Below are 18147 nucleotides of genomic sequence, written 5' to 3' on the forward strand. Positions count from 1 at the left end.
TCAAACTGTCGTTTCCATGTTCGACAGGTTCAGGGTCATAGCCATGGTTCATGGCTAAGGGGAATGTGCATGGCTCATGGGCTCATGACCAAGATAATGGTTCGGACCTTTTCAAACCTTTAACTTCGAAAGTCTAAATGTTGAAAGACCCATTTGGATCTCTATTTTTAAGTCCTCTAGACTGGCCCCAAACAATCAAGCTAAACTGGCCCAACAACTTAAAACAAAACCGGGCCCAATCAAAACAAATGAAACCGCCCATAGAACTTAATCTAGAACTTTAAAACTTTAATTTTTAATATTAGCCCACGACTAAACCCAATCTCGCCCAAACCCAACTAACTTAACTCCGCCCAACTAACAAACCTAAAGGCTTTGGCCCAAGGCCCAAAGCCCAAATCGGTCATCTTCCATTCCACCACCACCACCACCAAATCGCCACCAACTCTCCTCTTCATCATATCGGTTTTAATCCCCATAAAACCCAAACAACATTAATGAAAACAAAAAAACCAAATCATTCAATCCCTATACTTCTTCAAAAAACTAGATCTATAAATTTTAATCCATTAAAGCTTCTTCAAGCTTCAATCATACCTCTTTCCAAAGACCCATTCAACCATCAATACCCAAACCTCAACCCCTTTCTACCCCAATCTTCAATCAATACAAAAACCACAACAATCATAGGTTCCATACTTTTATGGCGATTCTCGGTCGCCATTAACAAGTATTGAGCTTCAACAAATCTTCTTCCGCCAACCCCAACCACCGGCTTCATGACCCATCATCATCAAATAACAACTTATAACAAAACCACCCAACAAGGTTACATAAAATTGTATCGGCGATTTCTTGGTGCAAATTAATGTTTTCTTGAGAGCTTGAATGCGACTCATCCAAACCACAATAACCAACATCAAACCTATAACCCCCGACATCAATCAACAAATTCCAAGCCACATTCCAAGCCACAAGAAAGAAAAAAATGAGTTCAAACAGAGAAACAAAGAAAAAAAATGACGATTTCTATAGATTGGGCTTTAAACGCCCTTAACCGCCATAAAGCGTCAACAAAGAAATTCGAAGTTTCGATGTAACAATTTATCAATACAACAAGAGGAAAAATTAATGACAATAAGCGTGCATATAAAAAAATACGCTAATGGAAGCAAAACTCGGCAATGATTTTCATTCCGTAGATTTGGGGAAATAGATAAAAAGTAGTTACTCACCTTAATAAAAATCTCCATGAATCCTTATCGTCCGATTCGTTGTGCTCCCACGCTCGAGCAAACGAGTTTCTATCTCTGCCTCCATTTTTATTATATTTTATTATCTAAAAAACCCTATTCTCTAGAACAAGGTGATTATATACTTGGGTTTGAAACCCAAGCCATTACAGACTCGGGCCCAAAAACTAGGCCCACATATCCCAAATCCAATCTAGCGAATTTTAAATTAATAACTAAATACGTATTTTAAATACGGGCGTTACACCTGGTTCAAGAGATATAAACTTCGGAAGTTTGATGCTTCTGTGCATGTAATCCTATTTTGACTTGATTATGTCTTGTTTGAGTATCCAGGCTTTAGTCCGACTTTGTTGGGCTTCACAATGGCTAGGAAGACTTAGATTTATATTCTATTCCCGTGCTTTTATACAGGTTTATCATCATTTTCACGTTAACTGCAAAAACCTCAAAAATACAAAAATCTAATTATTTCATGCTTATTAAACACATAATTAACCAAATGGTTATGTCTCTATGGGTTTTAATATTACAGTTTTGGGTGCTTATCACATATAAAAATTGGCATAGAGAGCCTCGTTTAAAAAAAAAACTTAAAAGCCGGACCAATAATTTTTTTGGGTTTTAATACTCCCTAATTTCTTTTCATCGGCATAAGTATTGTTTTATAGAAAATCATTAGAATTTGGGCTTTTGACTTGAGACCGCCCACCACCTGTGATTTTTTTGAGATAATTTCTTTACTTTTTCGCCATTGCAAAATAACTACTTGTCAGATAAATAACCGCCCTTAATTTATTTTTTATTTTTCTTCTTTACATAACTTTTTTTAGTTTATGCAATCATCATTCTTTTAATCTCCTCTCAATTTAATCTCTTCTTAAAAGCGCATGATGCTACTCCATGAGCCAAAACAATTCCTGGTCATCTAATGAGCAAGACACTGTTTGGAGAGCAATGAACAAATCTCTGCAATAGAGGCAGCAGTGAAACCCACAATGATATCTCATATCCTAATTTTTCTTTGGGTTCACATCAATCAACAAGTTCGGGCTCGCTGATACAGATTTAATGGTTTGTAGGAGCGATCGAGAATCATGAATGGGAAAACATTGTTGGAAAAACTACATTTGTGTGTGTGAGTTTATTAAATTCCTTTGCATTACCCTTTGTTTAGGTATATAATTATACAGAGTTATAAAATGTGAATTTACTTTGACAAAGTTGTGGGAGTGTGTAATTTTTTAGGGAATGTGTAGGAGAACACCTTACTTTTACCTAGTTGATGTTCAATAGTTTCGGTTTATGATTATCAATAGTATTAATGGTGTATTCTTTTCTTTTACTTGACTGTACTTCTTCCTCAACACCTCGTATCTCTGATGTTTGCCATGTTAGTTTTGATGCACATGACTCTCCCCTTATTTTATAGGTCCCCCATCTTAAATCTTAAAATCAGTGATTTTGAATTGTATGGATACACTTGCAGATTCTATGAAAAACGTTTTACTAAATGCAAACATTTTAAAATGCAGAAGCACCACGTTATAAACTTATACGTTTTAAAATGCAAATGCACTATGTTATAAACTTATATATTTTAAAATATAGATGCACCACGTTATAAACTTATACATTTTAAAATGCATACACACCACGCATTTTAAAATGCAGATACAAAATGCATTTGATTATTTATTTTGTGGGTTTGATTAACTACTATTAAATGCAACGGGTTGGTTTAGGGTTTAATGTTTAGAAATTTATGATATAAGGGTTAGGGTTTAGTGTCTTAAAGTTTAGGGTTTAGGCTTAGGGTCTAGTTTATAGGGGTTAGGGTTTAGGCTTAGGGTCTAGTTTATAGGGGTTAGGGTTTAGTGTCTTAAGGTTTAGGGTTTAGGCTTAGGGTCTAGTTTATAAAGATTTTGGGTTTAGTGTCTAGTGGTTTGGGGTTTAGACTTAACGACTAGTGTCAAATGAAATGCCTCCACAAAATATTGGAGGCATAATATTTTTAGTTTTTTCATTATATGTATTTTTAAATGTAAAGGTAGGTATAAGTGAAATTTTTGTGTGAAATTCAAATTTTTGTTTTGCATCCCACTATGTTACTAGGTAGATAGTTGGTTATGCTTGTTTCCAAGTGAGGATATTTTCGTCTATTCCTGGTAAAGTTGGGTAACAGGTGGTCAGTTCCATATTCTGGTCAAATTGGAGTATTAAATTCTAAAAAAATTTAAGAGGAGTCTTAGGACTACTAAATATTCTTAACTAACCCCTCTAGCCTAATTTTCTGTTATCACATATTCTCTCTTCTCACCATATTGATCTATTTTCCAAACCGAGCAATATTAGAAACTCCTAAAAAAACAAAGAGGTGCTAATAATTAGGAACACCTCCCTGTATTTGCTTAATCCTCCTTCGTCTATTCTCAAATTATAATCGCCTCCCCATCACATGGAAATTTCGCCCAATTTCAAAACTATCAGATGAAATATTAGAAGTTTTTGAATTTTTTTTTGGAAATAACCCCCCCCCCCCTAACGTAACACACCAAACAAAAAAAACCCATCGTGAGTGCGTGAGTGAAGCAAGAGAAAATATGGGTTTTTGCAGAAGAAAAAAAAACGTCAAACCATCTTTGATTCTTCAATCGTCACCAATCTAATTTCTATTGACACCATATATGGTCACATTTTTCATCATCAATTTAAGAACGAGAAGCTCAATAAGGTATGCTTCTTCTTTTCCTCTATGAATCATTCTCTCAAATCAATGACTACATACAGTTTTGTAGATGATTCTCTCAAATCATTCTCTAATAATCCTATTCTTTTTTACTTCGTATCTGATGGTTAAATGGAATATTTTGATTTATTTAATTGGATTATTGAGTTGAAAGCGATTAGACTCTGTTCAATGGAGTTGGCGAATTAATTTTTTTTATTAGATGTCTTCTTAGTTTTTATATTCCCTTACAATTTGATGGTTTGGAATTAAAGTTTTTTGCCGGGTATGTTTAATGCAAAAGATTTTTGGTTCAATAATCTAAAGTGTCGTCGAAGATGGAAATGAATAGAGGATCTTCTAGGAAGAAATTACTTTGATCAGCTAAGTCCTAGAAACAACTAGATACATTGTTTTCTCAGCTCTTACCTATTTTTTTTTATGAGAAGTTGTTTTTTGTATTTGTTTGTGGACTTATAATCATGGTTGGTTAAGTAAAACAAATATGTATACTGTTCAAATGTATATGGTTTGAAGAAATGTTGATATTGAATTGCTAGAAAACAACTGCATCCATGGGTATATATTAAACGTGAGATATTACTACCTATAATTTATTAATGGGTATCAGAAGACTCTTTCACATGTCAAAGTCTCTTAATTGAAGTTGTATAGCTTCTCTGTTCATAGCTATTGGTGGTAATGATGAAACCACAATAGTCCTGCCCTCACTTTGGAGTTCTGCCTTTGAACTTCTTTGTTTATAAGATTAACTCTCACTCCTCAATTACAGTGTACTTAAGATAGTTCAATTCTCTAACTCATTTTACATTATTTAATTTTCTTCTTCTTTCATGAATCTTTGGATCCATTCTTCAAATCTATTCTTCTACGCCATTAGAATTCCTTTTGATAGGAATACTTTGTGGCGTGATTGCTATTAAACCATGTTTTGACAATACACTATACGTATAATTGATAAAAACAAGCCATCTGACATGGGTTTGGATCAGGAGGCTTTGTTCAACATAAAAAATAATTCAGGATCACAATTTCTGTAAAAGTTATATTGCTATAGTTAGTACATTATGTTAGAACTTTTCTCTTTAAGGTGTACCTACATAGATCATACACATTACACAATTGTTAATTGTCGAACTACGTCCGAGTGACATTGAGAAGACTCACTAAACTGTGATCTTAAAGTAACATGACTGGTCATTTACATATTCTCAAACCACACGTGTCAAGTCATGACACGTGTATAAAGTGAGTATGGGCTTAACGATATGTGCGATACTTTTTTTCGCTAAGCCGTATTTCTATTATCATGATGGGCTATAATAGAAATACACCTATAATATATAAGTTGAGGTCCCCACCCCAAACCCTATTCTCGATTCTCATAAGTTTTCCATCCACCGTGAGAACACAAGAAGGGTTTTGAGAGGAAGACAACAACGTTCAATTCTTATAGGACTTGCTTGATAATAACGCTATGGCTTCGTGTATGTCCTATTATTATTTGGTTTTCTTTATTGATTGACATGTATTCCGGGTATTGGAGAAATCCTCACAATTGGTATCACGCCTAGATGTTAATCATGAAGAAAACATACTGTTTAATTTTATTACTGTGTAACATTGAGTAAAAATCGAGTTTTTTTTTTAAGTTATGCGGTTAAGTTTGCGAAATAATTTTTTTCGTTTTTTATCGGATCACCGAATCTGTTCCGGTAAAAGGGTTTCATAGGGTCACAAGTTCGTTATCCAAGAATCATGTTCATAAGGTGGATGACGGATTTCGATTAATATGCCTTTGATTCGTTGCCGATAATCCGTTAAAAACTCGTTTTTTCTCGACTTTAAATCCATGGATCTTTGTAATCTATCTTTGGATTGTGCTGAAATTTGGTGGGTAGGGTCGTACTACACTCTAGATTACATCTGTACGGTTGGATTTGTGTTTGCATCATCTGGTTGTGGCGTTCAGGGGTGGCAGTAAGGTTGCCGAAGCATCAAGGGTTTATATTCCATTACTGTTGCTTCAGACTCGAGGAAGGTGACGATGAGAAACACAAACTTTTTTTTGGGCCTTTTGTTTTATTCTAAAGCCCACTAAAAGAGAGATTGTGTTTTATTAAAATATGCCCCATAGCCCAAAGTCCAACTCGACCCATAAACTAGATTGGGCTTGGGTCTGGCCCATGTATGCAAGGTCTGAGTTTGAAAACAAAGTTTGACTTGTGCTGACCGGGTCCGACTCATGCTGACTGGATCTAGTTTGACCCGGTTTTGGGCCTATTTGGTATTTTTTGGGCCCAATTACCTTATTTCAGTTGTATATACCTTGTTTTAAGTCCGTTTTGGGCATATGAATAGTCAAATCGAAGAGTTTTTCGAGCCCAATAAAGTAGACGGACTTAAATTTCAGTTTGATCATGTTTGGATTTCTTAAGTTTGCTATTGGAATTTTCTTTTCTACTATTTTCATGTTAATTAATAGAATTGAATAATAGCATGTTCCAAACATTTGAAAATTAGCAATCTAAACCATGAAATTTGGGTAAGTTCAACGTGATACGCTGCCTAAGTGGCCTCTTTCATGAAATTTTTTTTTGGGTTTAATGGTAAAGTTTATTAGATTGTATATAGTTGCGTCTTAATCCATGCAAGTAATAATCGGCCCAAAGGAAGTTTACTATTTTAGCCGGATTAGTGACGGTATAAGGTAATTAATATATGTAAAATAATTTTAGGAGTTACTTATGCATTCAATAGTCGACCCTAAGGAAGACTTATTGTTTGGCCAAGCCTAATTTTGTTTTACATATGTCGATTAGCCTTATGTGTTTAGAGGAAACCACTTACACGTTAAATGCTTGTCCAAAGACTTGAATTATAACGGTGTGTTAGGTTTCTCATTAAGGTCCCATACTAAAGTTTTATAAATGTTTTCTATCTGGTCATTTGTCTACTTGATTATTACTTTTCATTTAGACTAATGAATGCATGATAATATTCAAGTTTATTATTGTCAATGCATTATAGTAGATGACATATATAGTAATGTGAGATATCTTTTGTGTTATGCTTCAGTGAATACATCTTCTATATCACGCCAATTTAACTAGTAGTATTCCAGTTCTTACTGGTTCCAACTTTACAAAATGGATAGAGCATGTTCTAATCGTTCTTGGATGTATGGATTTGGATTATGCATTACGTGTTGATGAGCCTGCTAACCTTAAGGCTGATAGTGGAGCTGAGGAAAAGGCTACCTACGAAAAGTGGGAGCGCTTCAATCGCCTTAGTCTTAGTATAATGAAGCACTCTATTTCAAAACTTTTCGGTGGTGCAATGCCTAAGGAAGAAAATGCCAAGAAATTCCTAAACCAAGTTGCAGACCAATTTGTTGCATCGGAAAAGGTGGAGGCAAGTACGCTCCTTAGCAAACTTGTCACCATGCGGTATACTGGCAAAGGAAATGTTAGAGAGTACATTATGGAAATATCTAATCTTGTTGCCAAAATGAGGGCACTAAAGTTGGAGTTCTCTGATGATCTCCTTGTGCACCTCATTCTTATTTCTCTTCCTGCATAATTTGGTCCCTTTAAGATCAATTATAATACTCAAAGGGAGAAATGGACTCTTAATGAGCTCATTGCTCAGTGTGTGCAAGAAGAGGAAAGGCTGAAACAAGAGAAGACAGAAAGTGCTCACTTGGCCACTTCCTCTATTGGCAATTCAGGCACTAAGAAAAGAAAATGGAATAATAAGGGTAAAGGAACTGCAGATAATGCGACACCACAGTGAATCACGAAAAGATAAAATCGTGTTCAAAGCTACTTTTTACATTACTTTTGTAAGAAACCCCGCAGTCACATTAAGAAAGAATGTCCAAAGTATATAAAGTGGAAAGCAAAGCAAGCAAGTAATGAATTTAGTTTTGTTTGTTCCGAATTAAATCTTGCCGGTACCTTCTAATTCTTGGTGGATAGATAACGGGAGCAACTATTCACATTAGTGTTTCCATGCAGGGTTGTCTAAGGAGCCGCAAGCCAAGTGATACCGAAAGGTTCATTTACATGGGTGATGGCAATAAGGCATGTGTTGAGGCCATTGGAGTCTTTAGATTAAAATTAGAGTCTGGTTTTTATTTGGATTTAGATGAGACTGTTTATGTACCGTCTTTTAGACGGAATTTAATTTCTATTTCCTGTTTGGACAAATCCGGTTATACTTGTTCAGTTGGAAAAGGAATATTTAGTCTCTTTCAAAATTCAAATCTTATCGGTACAGGCTCTTTGATTGATAATCTATACAAGTTAGACTTGGATGCCTCTCACTTAAGGTTAAATGAAACTTTGCATGTTAATAACTATGGTACGAAGCGTAGATTAATTAATGAGAACTCCTCTACATTGTGGCACAAGCGTTTGGGTCATATCTCTAAACAGAGAATTGAAAGGCTTGTGTCAAATGGAGTTCTTAGTGCCCTTGATTTTTCAGACTTTAAAGTTTGTATTGAATGTATAAAGGGTAAACAAACAAATATAAGGAAGTTTGGTGCTAGCAGGAGTTCAAGTGTCTTAGACTTTATATATACTGATATTTGTGGTCCATTTCCTACGGCTTCTTGGAATGGTCAACGGTATTTTATCACGTTTACAGATGACTATTCTCGTTATGGGTATCTATACTTAATTCATGAAAAATCACAGTCACTGGATGTATTTAAGGCCTATAAAGCTGAAGTTGAAAATCAACATTCTAAGAAAATTAAAGCTATCAGATCCGACCGTGGTGGTGAATACTATGGTAGGTATGATGGAAAAGGCCAACATCCAGGACCATTTGCAAGATACTTGGAGGAATGTGGCATCGTTCCTCAATACACCATGCCAGGGACTCCACGTCAAAATGGTGTATCTGAGAGACGAAATCGGACTCTAAAGGACATGGTTAGGAGTATGATTTGTCATTCTACCTTACCAGAGTCTCTTTGGGGTGAAGCCTTAAAGATCAGATTATATATCCTTAACCGAAAATACCTAGTAAAGCAAAGAACTAAAACCCCATATGAATTATGGACCGGAAAGAAACCCGAAGATAAGGCATTTACATATTTGGGGTTGTCCAACAGGCTAGGCCATATAGGCCAAATGAAAGAAAACTGGACTCAAGAACAGTTAGTTGCTACTTTATTGGTTATTCGGAAAGGTCAAGGGGTTTCAAGTTTTATTGCCCCTCTTCCAATACCCTAATTGAGACGGATAATGCCAAATTTATTGAAGATGTTGAGGATAGTGGGAGCACACAACAAAGGAATATTGCTTTTGAAGAAGAGCATGTTGATATTCCTTTAATGGATATCCACAGAGATGAGTTGATCACACCTGTCATTAGGCAGGATGCGGTTGTAGATCAACCAAATATTCCTGAGTTGGCCCCTGCTATTATAGAAGAACCTCAACAAATTCAATTAGAAGTGCCAATACGGAGATCAACTAGGGAGCGGAGAGCAGCTATTAATTCAGATGAATATATAGTTTATCTCCAAGAGCATGAGTTTGATATAGGAATGGAAAATGATCCTACTACCTTCATTCAAGCCAAACAAAGTGCTCACTCCTTAGATTGGATGAATGCCATGATAGAGGAGTTAAGGTCTATGAAAGACAATGACGTTTGGGATCTTGTCGAGTTGCCTAATGGAGTCAAACCCATTGCTAACAAATGGATTTTCAAAACCAAAAGAGACTCAAAAGGCAGTATTGACAGATATAAAGCACGTCTTGTTGCAAAAGGCTTTACTCAAAAGGCGGGCATTGACTATAAAGAGACTTTCTCTCGGTTTCATCGAAAGACTCTTTAGACTTATTATGGCACTTGTAGCTCATTATGATTTAGAGTTACACCAGATGGATGTTAAGACAGCTTTTCTGAATGGTGACATTCAGGAGACTATCTATATGAGGCAACCTCATGGTTTTGAGTCCAAAGGCTCTGAACATTTGGTTTGTAAATTAAAGAAATCCATCTATGGCTTAAAGCAGGCATCTCGTCAGTGGTATTTGAAGTTTGATCACATCATTTCCTCTTTTGGTTTTAAGGAAAATGATGTGGATCAATGTGTTTATCACAAGATCAGTGGGAGTAAATTTATTTTTCTAGTGTTATATGTTGATGACATCCTACTAGCGAGCAGTGACATAGGCCTTTTGCATGAAACCAAGCGATTTCTTTCAAAGAATTTTGAGATGAAAGATCTTGGTGAAGCATCTTTTGTGCTAGGCATTGAAATTCATCGTGATAGATCACGTGGCATTCTAGGCTTATCACAAAAGGCTTATGTTGAAAGGGTGCTAAGTAGGTTTGGCATGCAAAACTGTGCACTAGGTGATGCGCCCATTGCTAAGGGTGATAAATTGAGTTTGCTTCAATGTCCAAAGAACGATTTAGAGAAAGAACAAATGCAAGATATTCCTTATGCATCAATAGTAGGAGTCTTATGTATGCTCAAGTTTGCAGCGTCGGATATTATGCATCGTGGTTGGAATGCTAGGCGATACTTAAGTAATCCAGGAATGGATCATTGGAAAGCGGCTAAAAAGGTGATGCGGTATTTGCAAAGGACAAAAGATTTTATGCTCACATACCGAAAAACCGATCATTTTGAGTTGATTGGGTATTCGGATTCAGATTTTGCTGGTTGCTTGGATAGTAGAAAATCCACGTCTGGTTATGTTTTCATGTTAGCTGGAGGTGCTGTATCATGGAAAAGTGTCAAACAAACACTAATAGCCTCCTCCACTATGGAAGCAGAATTTATTGCTTGTTTTGAAGCATCAAATCAAGTAAAGTGGTATAGAAATTTCACTTCTGGGCTTCATGCAATGGGTTTCATTGAGAAACCATTAACGGTTTATTGTGATAATAAAGCCGCAGAACTTTATTCCAAGAACAACAAGAGTTCGTCAAACTCTAGGCACATTGACATCAAGTTTCTTATTGTGAAAGAGAGGGTTAAAGATCATCATATGATAATTGAGTATGTTAATACAAATCTCCGTGATAGTCGATCCGCTAACTAAGGGCTTACCACCTAAGGCATTTAAGGAGCATGTAGCTCGTATGGGGGTGGTTAGTCCTTCTGATGTTTCATTTTAGTGGGAGTTTGTATTAATATTTTGTTTACTATTGATGATTATTTTTTTGAAATAAAGTTATCTACTTATTCATTTATGGTTGCGCATATAAAGTTTGATTAAGTAGAATAAAGACATCATTATAAATCATAAGGTTGGACCAATTGAAAATGAACATGTTCAGGGATCACATTACATGTTATTTTCATGCTACACATCCATACTTAATCTATGTCGTTGGAGATATTAGTATTGTGACCACAGATGGGTCTAGTCATGCTAAATGTGGCAAAGGCCGCTGTGATCCTATATTTTTATTTTCAATGGACCAGATTGTGTTTTTTGAGACGTCACTCATTATTTCGACAATAAAATTTAGAGCTCTTAAGGTCACCATTGTTTAATATCAGGTTATGACCTATGTGGTACAAGTGGGAGATTGTTAGAACTTTTCTCTTTAAGGTGTACCTACATAGATCATACACATTACACAATTGTTAATTGTCGAACTACGTCCGAGTGACATTGAGAAGACTCACTAAACTGTGATCTTAAAGTAACATGACTGGGTCATTTACATGTCTCAAACCACACGTGTCAAGTCATGACACGTGTATAAAGTGAGTATGGGCTTAACGATATGTGCAGATACTTTTTTGGGCTTAAGCGTATTTCTATTATCATGATGGGCTATAATAGAAATACACCTATAATATATAAGTTGAGGTCCCCACCCCAAACCCTATTCTGATTCTCATAAGTTTTCCATCCACTGTGAGAGAACACAAGAAGGGTTTTGGAGTGGAAGACAACAACGTTCCGCTGCTGCTTATAGGACTTGCTTGATAACGCTATGGCTTCAGGTATGTCCTATTATTATTTGGTTTTCTTTATTGATTGACATGTATTCTGGGTATTGGAGAAATCCTCACACATTAATCATAGTTGACCCCTTTTACAGTGGAGATACTGATGGTCACGTACGCTCCAGTTACATATAACATCGAGGTACTCAATCAACACTTTTAGGCTTCCCATTGAGACCGCTTGGCACACATGGTACACTAACAAAGAGGTAAAATACGCGAGTCATGGTCATATATACTTCCACTACTAATACTACTACGATGATGTTCTGACATTGAATTTGATGGTTATGGTATGATGGCTTGGTAGGTTGGAGGATATGGGATTGATTTTTAACAACAAAACACAAGATGGCTGGCTTTGGGAGTTTCCAGTGGCTTTGCCTTTGTATATAATATATTATTGAAGTTAAGGTAAGTTATTAAGTGAACAGTCTACAATTTTTTTTTAAGAATGCATATAACCCTTTGAAAGTTCAATACACAACAGGTATTACCAGCCTATTACCTATTTCCATCTAACAACATGTATTATTAATTTATTACATATTAAGGAAATTATAGAAAAGACATAATAGGGCAAGCACTCCCTGAACTGATTATTTTAGCGATGTCAAAGTTGTCGAGAAACAGTGAATATGTTGTTTCCTACATCTGATTTCCAAAAAAGAATGTTACAAGATTTTATATATTGATACAATATAGTTGCTCTTTTCAGTAGACCGGTTGTATGTGTGCGCTTTCTGGAAATTAAGCAATGCAAATTTTTATTTACTAGGAGCTAGTAGTTGCACGTGTTTGGCCAGTCACAGATTCCTATACGGCATTTTTGCAGTGCTTCTGGTTTGGTACCATCAACTACTCTCAGTTAGCGTTTAATCCTACAATGTTGGAAAATAATAGATTATTTCTTGAATTGGGTGCCATTTTTTGTCATGTGTTATTGCGTTAGGGGGCAAAGGATGAATGGCTGCTTGGTCACCAATCTTCTATTAATTGCACTTAAGTCACTGCATATACCATTACCAGGAGACACCAACCTTCACCCATATTCTCAAATGGTTCTTCCACGCCATGGTAAATCTTTCCTCATTTGTTCATGAATTACATGCATTTTTTAGTTTATTGGAAATTCTATCTGTTCATATGAATATATTTCTTTGGTGATTTCACAAGATGGTTTCATTGGAATTAATTTGTCTCACAAGAAAGATATAACGTTAACGGCATTTCGTGCAATAACTTGAAACACTAAATGACAATTGAAGCACTATAAAACCTTGCCCTATCAAGTAAGCTAAAGAACCCAAGCAATTGAATTTTGGAAGCAGCCATGTCCAAACTATGCACTGCATCATTGACTCTACTTAATTGACGTTATATTGAGACCAAATGAGAAGCTGAAATGCAATAGAAATAAAGTCATAGTAAGAGTAGTTTAATACTTTATATTAATGTATCTTGCTTTTAAGGTATTCGAATATTTACTCGAAAGGTTATACTTTTACTCATTAAGCCTTTAAGATGTATGTGGTGCTCTTTATTTATTTGTACTGCTCAACATATACTTTTTTTTAGATTGATTCATATCATACTAAACTCTACATTACAATATTTGTTGCATTTTTCCTGCCTTCAAAAGCATAATGGGTGTTATATACTTGCAGAACATTGTGTTCGACGGTTAAGGTGATACGACACTCTCAATGGTCCATACGTTATGTGCTCATGTGTACAAGTCTAGAAGTAAGCAGTGGAATAGTATTATATAGAAACAATGCCACAAAGGAAGAATGAGTACGTGAATGACTGCATGTGTTTCAAAAAATGAATGAAGATAGTCATGCAACAAGTATTACTGTAAGTATACAATTAACTTTAATACCAAGGCAGATTGAGTCGCCTACGCAGATTAAATTATCATAATTGGTTGGAGAAGCTTGAATTTATGACACATAAATTACTTCTATTACTTTAGAAAATTTGAGCGCTCTCCTGAAAAATATTAATTTGTCTCTACGTTAAGACACATAGATAAATTCTTATTTATCTAAGAGTAGATTCTACAAGGTATTATGTAGTATAATAGATTGATTTTTTCTTTTCCTTCATAATTTTAATTTTCTTGTATGAGCTTGATTGGACACCAGTAAGTGATGCCATTTCGATATACCACTTATCCTTACGTATGGTTGTATAGTACTCTTCAAATGGCTTATTTGCTTCTAGAAATGATCTCCTGCCAGTAGTTTGGCAGTAGTTTACGTGTGTTTTTATTTGAATTATATGGATCTTTTATATTAATTTCAGACATTCTATTGAATTTAAAAGATAATTTCATGAATTGTTTTTATATAGTATAGTAATGCATGCCCCTTATTTGTGTCACAATTCTATGGGAAACCGTATATATATTATGTCCTCTCTGCGTCACAATTGTTGTAGTATTGAGTTTAATGAAATTTAATACTTAAAATATCTATTTTCTGGAAAACTTTAAAGAAATTTTATAGGTCCAAGACTTTAAATTTCTATGCAATTTTAAAAGTTGGAGTTCTGTATCATAGCATATTGTTAGAAGCTTCTTACAATTTTATTTTTATGCAATTTTAAAAGTTGGGGTTCTGTTTTTTCTTTTTCTTTTTCTTTTTTTTTTTAAATTTGGTATCTGGACTCAAGTTTGTGTAGATTGTTTAATTTCGTTGGCACTCATAGGCCACGTTATTATCCATGAGCATGGTTTTCAACACGTAAAAGATTATATAATGAAAATTTAGTGTTATAATATATTATGAGTATTATGAGCTTCAAATGGTATATAATATAATGGTGCATTTAGATTTTTTTTTTTTAAGGGATCGCTACCATAACTCTTCTAGCTCTCTCTTCTCAACCATGTCTAAAGCCCTCGTTGCCTTCATATCAAAGAATTGGGGAATGCAAAATGCAAGTGTTTGGTGATTGGCTAACTGCTTATCTGAATGACTCAAAGGTTAGGTACTTGCGTTCTTAAAGATGCTTTTTTTTTTGAATGATAGCTATGGGGTTAGGCGGACCCCTACCTGCATTCCTTAATCAAAATCTTACATAGATTGTTCCTCTTGTATCCTCCTCAATGATTTTAGTCAATTGTTCATCTAGAGGGGGTATAAAATACAAAAGAGTCTCGAGAGAGTCTTTTACACACTTAGCTAATAAATTTGCAGCCTTGTTGGTCTCCCTATAGCAATGGTTGACACTACTATAACTGAGTTTCTTCCTTTTGCTCCCGATAGATAGTACAATATTCTGACAATACCATGGTGATGTAGTCAAGCCATTAACTATACTCATAGCAATCATAGAGTCGAGTACACCCTATTACTTTGGTAATTCCATGTTTCGGACACCCCTCTAGCCCCCCGTGATCAATAGCCATTAGCTCCTCGTTGAAGTATAGACCTCTTTGGGTTAGAGCCCATGTAGGCAAAATGCACTGTGCCATCTTCTTTTTTGCAATACCACCACGAATCCTTGGTCCGAAGGAGTCAAAGACCCATCCGTGTTTAACTTAACATGGCTCGGATCGGTTTTACGCCATTGGCAAGAAATAGGTTCCTTTGCATGGTAGTTTGCATCTATACCAAGGTTTTGAAGAAGGACTCTCACTGATGTGGAATCTGGTATATCCTTTACAACCCTTTGTATGTATAGCTTCATATCTTCTAGTATTCTCACCATGACCAGCTGAGGGGGACGATACTTTTTCTGAAAGATTCTAGTGTTCCTCTCAGCCCAAATAGCACTTACGGTAGCACAGATATATGCTCCTCTGATATCACCTTCCATAGAACTATTTCTGCTAGTCTGCAAGATACTATGCCACTCATTGTTAGAGTCTGCTACTCTGAAACCCATACCAATCTTTGCTTTGACCCCACTCCACACTCTCTTTGTGTAAGAACACTCAAAAAATAAGTGTTTGGAGTTTTCTCTTGCTGTTGTTCCACACAAACTACATTTTGAATGATTGATTATACCTTTGTTAACCAACCTGTCTTGAGTGGAGAGACTACCAGAGAATAGTTGCCAAGTGCAAAAGGAATGTTTAGGGATCACCAATTTTCCCCAAACAAACTTGGACCATTTGACTTTGTTCTTAACCTTCTTTAGTGCTATATAAGCAGATCGAGTACTGAATTTTCCTGAATGAGTTAGAGACCAAACTACTTGATCCTTGTTCATGAGATCATATATATCCGTTCTTAGTATCTTGGTCTTCAAGTCACACTCTGGAAGAGAAAGAACTATGTCATTCCACCTGCCATTTGAGATCAGTTCACTAACTTTGGCTTCCTCACCAAGCTGTAGCATTTGTCTAGCATTGTTATCCCATAGGAGGGGTGTCTCTGTACACCACAAGTCATGCCAGATGAAAGTGTCATCTCCATTAGCAATGATGTTTCTCGTAAACTTCATAGCAGTCTTCCTATGCTCTAAGATGCCTCTCCATACCCATGAGCAGTCCTTAGGAGCTTCCATAGTCCAGAAATGTTTGTTTTTGATGCTATGAGTCCACACCCAGTTACTCCATAAAGAATTCTCTCTTGATGCTAGTTTGAACACTAGTCCACAATACGCAGCTATATTCCATGTGTGGAGATCAATTATGTTCAACCCCCCTTCATCCTTAGAGAATCGGAGTAGCTCATGACTAGCCTTGTGTAAACACTTAGTTAGAGATGGGCCAGACCAGAGGAATCTGTTGCAAATTTTACTAACCTTGTCGAGCACAGTTTTAGGCAGTACAAAAGTCCTAGACCAATAAGTGTGGAAGGAAGAAAGAACAGAGTGAATCAGCTGTAGTCTTCCGGCATGAGAGAGAACTCTATTCTTCCAATTAGAGATTCTACTTGTGATACTCTCAATGAGAGGTAAGCAGTCCAATTAAAGATGTTATGACAAGCTAAAGCTGGCTTTTAGAATCCACCACTTTGATTACTGAAACATCTTTATTGTATATCATCTTCGTTGTATTTTGTGCTATTTTGGTCACCAAATTAAATCCTGCTACTTTGAGCAAATATGTTTTTTTTAGGGCTTTATGTTGGTTTACCAGAGAAGATGAGGTTATTTGTTATTTTCATTGTTGAATTTGGGTGAATATACAACAATTCCTTATAACAACTATTGAAGCAACTGTGATGACACGGAGCAACCATCAAAGTTTTTGTTATTATCCTAAACTTGAATATACTAAATCTAAACATTATTGGTTTGATTTAATATCCTAAGACATACATGGACCAGGTTAGTGTGCATTCCTTTTCTGACTTTTCTTTAAGTGATGGATTTCAGCCTTAAAATAGAACCAATACATTCAACCTCTGCAAGTGTTTGAAGGCATGACTCTATGTCACTAATTTTATTGTTTCTCTGTCAGTGTAGTTTGTTTGGGTTTGTCAAAAAGAACCAGACAAGTGAAGATTTATCTATAAAAAAAAATGTTTGATTTGTGAAGAATAAATGGTTTTTAATTCTATTTACTGTGTAAAGTTTTCTGTCGAGAATGGTCGTTGTATGACTGTTTAATAACCCACATTTATTTTTTGGAAGCCTCCGAGTTCTGTAGCTCTACCAATAAGTTTAGCTAGGTCAATGTAGCTAATCTATAGACATGTTGATCTCTTCTGCATTACCAAACCGTTGTTTTCCCTAATTCTTAACTGAAGTTGATAGTTTGAGAATGCATGAGGTATGAGGCCATGATGAAGGTTACATGCATATGGGCCATTCGAGGAGGTGAGTTGGAAAAAATTTATGTACGAGCAAATGGTATTTTATAGCACTATCGTAGCCAAGTAAAATACAATTTTTTGAGATTGTAGGTTGCACTCTTCAAGTTGTTTATGGTGTGTTCTTTAGGCACAATTATCATGTCCCACTATGATGAAAAAGATGTTTTAGCACCTCGAGTTGGACCCTGAGGTGGCCTCTTGGGAATGATAATGGGGATAGCCTTAATGCGATGGAAAACCTCAAAATTTCCACGAAAAATCCTTTGTTCACCTCCATTCTATACAACCGGTCATCTTTTGACAATATTGAATATCTCTGTTTATTCTTCTCATATGCTGGCTTTGAACACTCGAGACATATACAATAGTTAT

At 35.7% G+C, this 18147-nt stretch overlaps 1 protein-coding gene and 1 long non-coding RNA gene across 2 annotated transcripts; one reads left to right on the top strand and one right to left on the bottom strand.

Annotated features, from left to right (window-relative positions):
• The first annotated feature begins 3802 nt into the window (after positions 1 to 3802).
• Positions 3803 to 14651, top strand: LOC147479512 (uncharacterized). The gene is made up of 6 exons (XR_015205417.1): positions 3803 to 3987; positions 12094 to 12207; positions 12309 to 12412; positions 12717 to 12846; positions 12951 to 13075; positions 13666 to 14651. It is a non-coding gene; the product is annotated as an uncharacterized LOC147479512 (long non-coding RNA).
• A 797-nt stretch (positions 14652 to 15448) lies between these two features.
• On the bottom strand, positions 15449 to 16519 carry LOC147479513 (uncharacterized). The gene has a single exon (XM_086578433.1). The coding sequence runs from the start codon at positions 16517 to 16519 to the stop codon at positions 15449 to 15451; it is 1071 nt and encodes a 356-aa protein (XP_086434559.1).
• Positions 16520 to 18147: the final 1628 nt, after the last annotated feature.

Source organism: Coptis chinensis, chromosome 8 (genome assembly GCF_015680905.1).
Source record: "Coptis chinensis isolate HL-2020 chromosome 8, ASM1568090v1, whole genome shotgun sequence".
Lineage (NCBI taxonomy): Eukaryota > Viridiplantae > Streptophyta > Magnoliopsida > Ranunculales > Ranunculaceae > Coptis > Coptis chinensis.

What these genes read in the sequence shown, in the direction of transcription:
- LOC147479513 (XM_086578433.1), bottom strand. Translation starts at nt 16,519, where the DNA reads ATGGAAGCTCCTAAGGACTGCTCATGGGTATGGAGAGGCATCTTAGAG.